The following is a 10,180-nucleotide window of genomic DNA, read 5'->3' as shown; positions in this document are numbered from 1 at the left end:
TCTTTCCCTCAGTGCAGCCAGACACCTTCAAAGCCCCCCTGGTCTCCATCACAAGGTTGTTTCCACTACCCTATTCTTCTGTCAAGTCTTCCCTGGCATTTTCAGAATGATCCTGTGCCAGGGAGCATCACCTCTTTCCCCAGTGCGTGCAGGATTTCAGAGGCACACATGACCATATTCTAGGACAGCCTCACTCCATAACCTCAGTTCTGTGGGGCAGAACACACACATGTGTGTGCCTGGCAGCCCCTGTAGGACTACAGGAGAGAGTTTGGAGATCAGACAGTAAGGTGCAGTAGGGCAGGGCATGTATCTGGAGAGCACCTTATGGACGTGACAAAGTGTCTTTCTTTTAAACAGCAGCAGAGGGTTGGTGCAGAAGTTTCACAGAAGGCTCCCCCTCAATCACCCACAGAGCTATAAAAACAGGCATGAGATAGGACAGACAGACACCAGTGGTACCTGGAAAGCTTCAAGGATGTGTTGCCAGGCTCAGGGAGTGACCTAGCTAGGAGGTCAGTGAGAAATCTGAGGAAAGGATCAGAGATCAGGGCTCCAATGAAGAAAGAATGTGCACAGAAGGCCTTGTCCTTTATAATCCTAATCCCTTCCCTCTTCTCTTTTATGCAGCAAATCTCCTCAGAGGGCATCAATGAGAACCTCCTGGCTCCTCTCACCTATATCACCATCATAGGTTGCAGTATCTCAGCTGCTGCCTCTCTTCTCACCATCCTCTTATACCTTGTCTCCAGGTAACTGTGCTGTAAATCTCATAAAGATGCCCTTGCCGTTGGTTTTTTTACATCTTTGAGGTGAAGAAGGGAATTCTGGCTGAGCTGGTCCAATGGATGCCCCCTAGAGCATTTCTGAGCTAAGCTGAACCCTGAAGATGAATTGCTCCTGATGTCCATTAGAGTTGCACTATGGCTGAAATCATCCCTCTCTGCACAGACACATTTGCCTTTACAATCCCCAAGCTGTCATACTCTTGCCTTAATATCTTCATCATTTTCTCCCATGCCCACTCCAGGGAGGGATCCAGTTAGCCCTTTCCATTGTTGTGGCCTTTACAGTAGAAAAGTCAAGAGGCCAACTCGTCAGCTGGTGCCAATCAGTATAGTACCATTAAGGTCTATGGAGAGACATGAGTTCACAAAAACAGGTGATTTAGTTGAGGTCTTGGCTGTCATAGTTATGAAGTGATTTACTGAGGCTGCTGGGCACATATCAATCTTATGGTTGTGTCTGGCTTTTTAGCTCATAAAGGAATCAAGGAAGGCTAGGAAGTCTTCAGTAGAAAGGTCTGGCCTATACCAGTCAACCCTCCCTGTGGAGAGATACCTTTTACCACCACAAGGATGACTGGCTTCGCAGTAAAATAAATTGTACCAGCAAGAGCACTTTAAACCAGCATAACTGTCACCACTGGGCTATGGCTGGCAGAGAATTGACACAAATAGCACCCTCTCTAACCCACACTGCTAGTGTCAAAAGTCTCTAAAGTACATCTTGCCCAACTGTGTATACTGCCTGTAAACAACATACAAGGTCTCCTTAAATCATGGGCTGGATTTAGCTTCCATGGAAAGAACTGCCTACTACACTACACCTGGGAAACATGCAGTTTCCAAATACCCCATGATGGGACCATCTTGCATTGATCAGCAAGATGACACATGTATGGCATTCGCCTGAACCTCACACTGACCTTTCAAAATGATACTTACCTGAAAAGGCAGGGAGGGGTGTTAAAGAAGGAAAAACTGATTTGAGTAGGTGTATGTTGTCTGGTTTTCAACCCATTCCTATCCCCATAGCATGTGCAGCCCAAGGGAAGTCTTCCATTTTACTGACTTTATTTATTTCAGAAAAAAGAAGGGTGATAATACAATCAAAATCCACATGAACCTCCTGGGTGGCCTCTTCTTTCTGAACGGCTTCTTCCTACTCAGCGAGCCCCTAGCATCGTTTAATCTCATGTGGCTCTGCAGGACTGCTGCTGTATTCCTCCACTACTCCCTGCTCTGCTGTTTCACTTGGATGGCCATTGAGGGCTTCCACCTCTACCTGCTCTTGATCAAAGTCTACAACGTGTACATCAGGCGATACATCCACAAGTTGTGCATGCTTGGCTGGGGTGAGCACAGGTTCCTTTGTCCTGAAGCCTTCCTACCTGACAAGTTATTTCCCATAATGAGTCATTGCTACGCAGACATCTAGTATTTGTATACACAAGTACTAAATGACTGTTCAGTAACTGGAGTTACTGCACAGTAATGTCACCAAATGACTTTTAGGTGACACTGACTGCACAGTAGCTCATTACTGCCCCCCCCCTCCCCCCCGGTCATTCTTGATGGGTAGTTGGCTAGTTCATCTAAGAATTGTTTAAAAATTGTGTCTTTTGCTTCTATCGTATTGACTTGCACAGTTAAGGAGATAAGGGCTGATTGTAAAATAGATGTCTGGATTTGTTTCCCAATTCCTCCCCAAAAGCTGCAGGGTTTTGATTACTGCTAATTTCTAATGTGTGTGTTAAGTATTTAATAAAAGATGTTCCTGTTAACCTGGAGCAGGAACATCAGAAACATTCTCCTGGGTGGCCACTTCAGTGTACAGTAATGATGTGGGACATGAATCCAACTTACAAAGGAGTTTCCTGTCTTGATGTTTCTATTCTCTAAAATGGCTTGGTATGGCTATACAGCTTTCTCTCCAACCTTCCTATAGAGAAGGTTTTGCCCATCTTCGCCCAGCTCTGCACCAAATTCTTTCATCATTTCTTTCATCTTCTATCTCCCCAACTGGATCTTCCCTTCTTCCTTTCTCCAATCTACTCCTTTCTCTAAGGACTAATTCCTTTGTAGTCTATCCAGCTTCCCAACACAATTCCATCTATGTGTACATGTGTATGTGTGCTTGTTCACAACTGTAGGAATCTTTTACCTGGCTTTTCCTTCCTGGATAAAGCCTGTTCTGTTTTGCAACCTCACAGGTCTGCCAGCAATAATAGTGATTGGCATTCTCATCGCTAAGAAAGAGGTCTATGGGTTCCATCAAATTAAAACCAGTGGTCACAACTACACTGCTACCATGTAAGTGCTGAACAGATAAAGGATCTTCTTCACATGACAAATAACCATGTTGTGCTGTAATGGCAACTAGCAGGACTAGATCCAGGGTTTCCCAATTGTAAAGTGCCTGTGTCCTAGCTCTGGTTCTTTCTTCTCGGGATGAAAAAATGGTGGCAATATTCCAGAAAGCCTTGTATTGTACTTCCACAGAAACTGCTATCCATGAAGCACTATATGCAGATTCATCAAGAACAATAATATTCATTTTTATTATGACAATACAAAGCTTCTATATAGCCCTTTTCACCCAGAAACCTTGAAGCACTTTACAATGGAAGTCAGTATCATGATCCCCATTTTACAAATGAGAAAACTAAGGAAAAGCAGTTGGCTTTCTGGCAGTTCTGCAGTGAGATCTGCTTTCCTGTCTCATATGCTTTGCCATCTCTGGTTTCCCTCTGATTGCAAAAGCTGGATCCTGCCTATGAATCATGTGATCTCAAGAAGCTGTGCCATTCCCAAATTATGACTTCTCTTCTCAGCTATAGTGCTAACCCCCACGATCTGGTGTCATCAAAATTATTATCATAGTTTCCACTTTTTCTTCTTCTCATGCAGGTGTTGGATCACATCCAAGAGTATCCATTACTTTATCAACCTGAGCTATGCTGGGATCACCATGCTCTTCAACATAGTTGTCTTAGTCATTGTACTGAGGATGCTGAGGAACATTCCCAGTCAGAAAGAACGAGCAAGAAGGGACATAATGACAGTGCTAGGGCTGACATGCCTGCTGGGAACAACCTGGGCCCTTGCCTTCCTCAGTTTTGGTGTCTTCTTGACTTTTCAGATCTTCCTGTTCACCATCATAAACTCTCTCCATGGTTAGTGAGACTGTAGGGCACCCTATTCAGACTGTGGGAGATGGGGAATGTGGTGACTGGGATGAAAGCAAAAGTGGCTTAAGACCTGGAACAAAGCCCCCTCAAGGTGTCTCTGCAGAAACACTGGATGCCACAACTGCCTTGCCTCAGGGTAGTGGTCTCCAATCTTTTTAAGTATGAGATCACTTTTTGAATTAAAGTGCAACCCAGGATCTAGCATGCATGCCCCCCCCTCTCTCTCAGGTGTCAGTCTGTGTGGGAGGGGAGGGGAGGGGAGGGGAGGGGCACAGATTGAGGCCCCCGCAGTGAGGGAGGGAGTGGGGCAGAGGCAGGGACAGGGGTGAGTGGGCTTCATGCTATCTTTGCTGTTATTCTTAACCCTAGTATCTGGAATTAGGATCCTTTTGTTTATAATTCCTGGGATTTCTTTGTTGTCTTATCAGACTCAGGCTGATGAAAAGAGGTTGTAGAAAGCTATGAGTCCCCCTAGAGTATAATGAGGAAGCAAGTGAAGGCTGAGCTGGGTGGTGGGAGGATTGGAGCCCAGGTGGCTCGTCCAGGCATGCGGGGGGTGGGGCGGAGGGGCTCCCACTGCTGCATGTACCCTGAAGAGGCCCGGGGACACATGCCCCCCCAGTCTGTGTGTGGGGTGGAGGCAGCTGCTACTGCACACTGGGCTTCGCACCCTGAACCCCACTGCAGCTGCCCTGGGAGTGGCACGATGCCACGTGTGTCTCACTGCTGAACTGAGCCACGCTCCCTGCCCACCCAGTAGCAGGATGCACATGGCTGCAGCAGAGCTCAGGATGCAAAGCCAAGTGTGCAGCAGCAGCTGCCTCCACTTTGCACAGAGATCAGGGGACACATGCCCTCTGGGCTTCTGCCAGGATATGTGCAGTGGCAGGAGCCCTCTGTGCCCCTGGACCAGCCACCTGGGCTGTGACCCTCCCACAACCTGGCCTGGCTGAGCCCCCACTCACTCAGTGGCAGAAGGCATGGAAGGGTACAGAGAGGGACCGTCCCACTCACCCTGCCCAGTCCCAGCAGCAGGGTCATGGCTCAGCCCAGTGGTGGGATGCATATGGCGTTGCACTCCTCCTGGAGAAACTGCAGCTCTGTATCTCAGTCTGGGAGGTTTGAGCTCAGCCCCCCCCACCCCAACTGAGATTTTGTCAGAGACTCTGAGATCAACCAATCAATCACAATTGATTGGCTAATGACTACTGCCTCAGAGGTTTTGTTACCACTTCTTAGGAGCAGCCGAGTTCAGGGTTCTGTGGCCTGCTGCCACTACTTCTATGATTAGCACAGTTCCTAGCCACCACCTGGTCATCACACTTAAGCTGCTGCTGCCTTTGAATCTGGGCATTGCAGCTTTTTCTGTGACGGGGAGTAGGAATGGGAAGAGATGTATAAGTCAATGTAAGGCCAGCGAACAACGGGCTTGGTGTCACCCATTGGTTACCATGGATGTGAATGGAAGAAGTGTAGTGGCCAATGGTTTACATTTGGTGTTTCTGTCTGCCTGCAGGGTTCTTCATCTGCCTCTGGTACTGCACCATACATCGGAAAGTGGATGGTGGCTTTACAAGTGAGACTTTGCAGACAACAAAATAGACCATTCTCTTGGCTTGTGCTCCAGGATGGCACAGCCCAGGGGCAAATAATGGTCCAAGAACAGACTCCCTCGTAACAGAACCAGCCTGCTCCTGGCTGCTGCACATATGAGATGCTTTGAGAATTGACAGGTGTGCCAAGGGCGTTCTCTGCTTCCAATAAGAAAAAGATACAGTCTTCAGGGCCTTAGCAAGTGAGGCACAAACAACATAATAAACCTTGAATGGCCCTTACAAAGTGTTCATCAGGGGACTTGCAGCCCAACACAGTCTGGTGTGTTCTGCACACTCAGGAGACTGAGGTGCAGCAGAACAGCTATTCTCATGCTACAGAATGGCCTGTTCCCTACAAGTCTTAAGGAGACAGTGGGACTGTTTGGGGTATGGGTCCTCTCTGCATTGCACCAGGCAGCTTCCTTTGCCCCTGAGTGCACAGTAGGTATGAGCTGCTACTGGATCAGCATTAGCACATAATCACACTGACAGCACTGTTATTCCACACAGGTGTAAATGCCAATGCAAAAGAACACAGCAGGGCAGAATCACACTCTGCGTGCTTGTTCTCACCAGGAATTACAAACAGCCCAACAGGACCATATGTTTGCTTTCGAATTACATAGTGATAACTTCCTCATCAGGGCTATGGAAGACATTAAAAAAGCCAGAGCCTGAGTGATTCAATCTTTGCAGGTTAGTCTAACCTGCCTAGACTGAACCGATTTGCAAGTGAACAGACATTTGCTTTTGACTCGAGAAATGCTAGCACATGCATGCAGTGGCTCAGGCCAGGCACCAGGGGGTGCTAGAGTGTGCCTTTGGCTGCAGGGAAGCTGTGTTGGGGGGGAGGGGGCAGCCAAGGCAGTAGCTTAGAGACAACTGGCCAAGAAGGCAGTTTAATTCCCTACTCCCTGACCCACTGGCACAGACCCAAGCGGGGGTCCTCCAGGTGCTCCCCCCTCACTACCTCAGTGGTGGGGGCAGGGGTGCAGCCAGACACTGGCCAGCATGGTCCCCTGAGGCAGAGAGGGTAAGGAGAAGGTTTATTCCCCTCAGGACCACAGCCAGGGTCTGTCAGCCCTGACCGCCCCTGGCATGGGGTCAGAGCTGCCACAGACTGTGCTGGGTGAGCAGTAGCACTGGGGCTGGGAGGAGTGGCCATAGCCCCCCAGGCCCCACCCCCAGTGCCGCTCGTCCTGTGCAGTCTGCAGCAGCTTGAACTGCCCTACAGTGCGCCCCCTCCCCCAGGAAGAGGCTTGCACTCCAGCACACCATGACAGGGGCTACTCCCCCCCTTGCTGCTCTAGCTGGGGTCTGGGAGACCTCAGCTGCGGTCCCACGGGGGCAGTGGAAGCAGAAGGGGGAATAACCCCCCCTCCCTGTCCCTTCTGCCTCAGGGGCCATGTTGGCCAATGTCTGGCTGTGCCCCTACCCCCACCACTACAGCAGCGAGTGGGGAGTGCCAGGCAGACCCAGCTTGGGTTCATGCTGGTAGGACAGGGTGGCGGGGATTAAACCTCCTCCCTGGCCAGTTCACTCCAGGCTACTGCCGGGGCTGGCCATGCCTCCACCACTGGAGCAGCCAGTGGAGAAATGCCTGACAGGTCCATGCTGGTGGGACAGGGGAATAAACCTCTTCCCTGCTCCCTTCTGGGGCCAGCATCTGGTCAGATCCCTGCCCCTGCCTCTCCCTGCTCCAACTGGGGAGCAGATGGGCAGAGCCAGCCCTGCTTTGCTGGAGCAGAGAACACAGTCCAGCCCACAGATCATGCCAGGATGCTGGGGGACTTTGGTTTAACTTAAACCAGGCAGGGGTCTGGGACAGAAGTTGTATAAACTGGTTTGAGCTCAATCAGTTAAGTCTGATACCACATTCAACCAGGTTTATCTCAAACTGTTTTTTACCAAAACCACCATTTTGAAACTGGTTTATTTGCCCTGGACTTATGTTCTGTTACAGGTTTAAACCAGTTTCTGATCACTTAAACTGGTTTGTGTGTAACTTATGTCCCTAGCCCTGGGCATCAGTCACTTCACCCTGGAACAAGATTCAAAACTCAGCTAACTTGCCTGGCATAGGCTCCTATCATTTGTGCTAATGCACAAGATATTTGTTAGATGGGCAGGGCTATATAAAAGCATAATGCCATACTGGTTCAACCCAATGGTTGGTCTAACCTAACATCCCATCTCTGACAGTGACAGGAATGGATGCTTTAGAGGGAGAGCATTGAACAGGGTATATCTAAAATGGAAGAGGGCAGCATTATATTCATACATACACACACACACACACACCTGCTCACTCATTACTAGTAATCATATGTGCTCAACCATGCCAGCTTCAGTCCATTTTCTTGGTGAGCAGAATGACTTTTTGCCACTCTTCCTTGTTAACTCTGTAACTTCCCTTCTCATAGATTTCTAGGGTCGGAAGGGACCTGGTAGATCATTGGGTCCGACCCCCTGCTCCAGGCAGGAAAGAGAGCTGGGGTTCTCAAATTACTGAAAAAAGTTAGATTGATCACTCTTGTTTCCTCATGTTAGTACAAGTATGAAAGAAAGTACAGAACCTGAAAGCCAAACACAGAGCCAGTCCTTTAAAGCCTAATTTTTTCACAAGGATGTGGGCTAGCATCTGTAGTGAATTTCACTTTTCTTAGCACCTGCATGGCTGGCGTCCTTCACGTCAATACTTGGACTCCCCCATCTCAACCCCCAGTATGGTAATTTACAAGGAAATAATTTGAGGATTTAGCTGATGCATAGGTGTATTTATATGCACTTCTTTGATCATAAGGTCATATGTCCCAAGGAACCCCACAAATTTCAGAAGTTCCTATCTGGGATGAATAGATCTTGTTTGTTATAACCTGTGGGCAAATGTTTCTGTTCTGTGAAGCCTGCTCAAATCAAAAAGCCTTTTCAAAACAGCTTCCTAGCTTTCTATGGGGGAATTAAACTGGTGCTGATTTTATCAGTCATACAATCCTGCTTCAGTCTAGTCCCCAGGTCTTTCCACATATGATAGCTGCTCATATGATCTATTTCTCATATTTCCTGAGGATACTTTCCCAGCCTCAAAAACCATGCCTGGCTAAAGCAAAATCTCTTAAATTAAACAAATTGGAGCAGAAGCAATAAACAGAATCAGCTGACGTGGACTAGATAAGCCAATTTTGCTTTACCAGTTTCCCATTTGAAAAGTGGCTTGAAATATGTAAAGCTGAAAATGTTCTTCTACTCTTACCCCAAAGGAATCTCCTTACAATTTATTTCTGCTGGCACTGTATCCTTTAACAAAAGGTGAAGTGGAATTTGACTGAAGAGATCATTTCTCTAATGCTGCAAGGCAGGGGCAAATTAAAAGCCTTACGCATACAGGATGTTCTATATTCACGATGCTTTAAAAGTGTGATTAATTATTTTAACCACGATAAGAAGCATTGCTGGGTTATTTGATAAATTTAGAGTAATTTGTTTGGTGCAGTACATAGAGGGCAATGTAAAACCTCAACATGATTGAACTATGTGACGCTAAGCAGTCAATTATAGGTCCTATGGGATTTCAACCAGTTTGCAAAGTAGATGTTTGGGAAGAAACAATTGAGAATGTTTTATAAATGTCCAGGGCCCAGGTTACCCTTTCATCATACACTAACCACCATTTAGTTCAGTGGGTGTTGCATGCAGGTAGTTGAAAGCGAATTGGGTCAAAAATTATTTTTTCCTTATTTCATTTTTTTAGAAGTAGCTTTATTGACTTTAAAGCAAATGAAAAAAGATGCATAAACATAATGTAATCTCTGGACAAGGAACAAAGCACCACTCTGCAGAAATACTGGCCCTCTACCCCATCTTCTGTTCCCCCAACAATTTTCATGTACCTCTCACTTGCCAGTCTGTCTCTTACTAGAGATGAGAGAGAAATTTCTTCCATGTCATGTGAAAAGCTTTAGATTTCCCATTCATCTCATAATGAGAATCTCATAGGAAGTAATATTGCCTAGTCAATTTTAAGAGAGGCATGCAAAAGCTATCTGTGTCACTGGGTAAGGATCAAAATATTTCTGCAAGAAAGTCAGCTACTGACTCTGTTTAGAAAGATTTTGTAATCTCATCAAAATGACAAAACTGACACAGTAAATAATTATTTGGTAATTGGTAACATTTAATTTTAGTGTCACAGGGCTCAAAGGGACATCTACTCTACTAAATACACACATGCAAGTACACACACACAAAACATAGCACACATATGGATATGTAATTTAAAGAATTGGGTTCCAAAATGTCAGAAATGAGGAAACTGCAAAATAAGTTTTCAAATAACCAACATGATTCCTCAAGTGTTGCTTTGTCCTTCAACTAGCTGCATCCTTCTTGCAACCAAAGGAAAAAAATCTTAAGCGCCATTCGTATGATATAATTAGGGACCTGGCAAAGCACTGCAAATCCTTTCTGTGATGCAAGCAATGTTAACAAATCTGTGAAACAGGAGCTTTTCCTTTAGCCCCCTACTGATACTGCATTTAGGGAGTGGTTGTGGTTAGTACCTGATTCACCCAGGTACTAACACATGGCTTAATATTAAACAACCCAGTAGTTT

The 10,180-nt window shown here is 46.6% G+C and overlaps 1 protein-coding gene across 2 annotated transcripts in view; it reads left to right on the top strand.

Moving 5' to 3' along the window:
* Nucleotides 1–5,864, top strand: part of LOC102376843 (adhesion G-protein coupled receptor G5) — a 32,344-nt gene extending 26,480 nt beyond the window's left edge. For both annotated transcript variants that reach the window (XM_025194622.1, XM_006038144.1), the window contains 5 exons: nt 631–752; nt 1,869–2,137; nt 2,996–3,095; nt 3,693–3,958; nt 5,490–5,864. In XM_025194622.1, coding sequence (XP_025050407.1) covers nt 631–752; nt 1,869–2,137; nt 2,996–3,095; nt 3,693–3,958; nt 5,490–5,575 — 843 coding nt within the window. In that variant the 3' untranslated portion in view covers nt 5,576–5,864. The remainder of the gene's footprint in view (nt 1–630; nt 753–1,868; nt 2,138–2,995; nt 3,096–3,692; nt 3,959–5,489) is intronic.
* Nucleotides 5,865–10,180: the final 4,316 nt, after the last annotated feature.

The sequence above is a fragment of the Alligator sinensis genome, unplaced genomic scaffold, assembly GCF_000455745.1.
Source record: "Alligator sinensis unplaced genomic scaffold, ASM45574v1 scaffold203_2, whole genome shotgun sequence".
Taxonomy (NCBI): Eukaryota; Metazoa; Chordata; order Crocodylia; family Alligatoridae; genus Alligator; species Alligator sinensis.
Note: the sequence above shows the minus strand (reverse complement) of the source record. Positions and strands in the feature narration are given on the sequence as shown.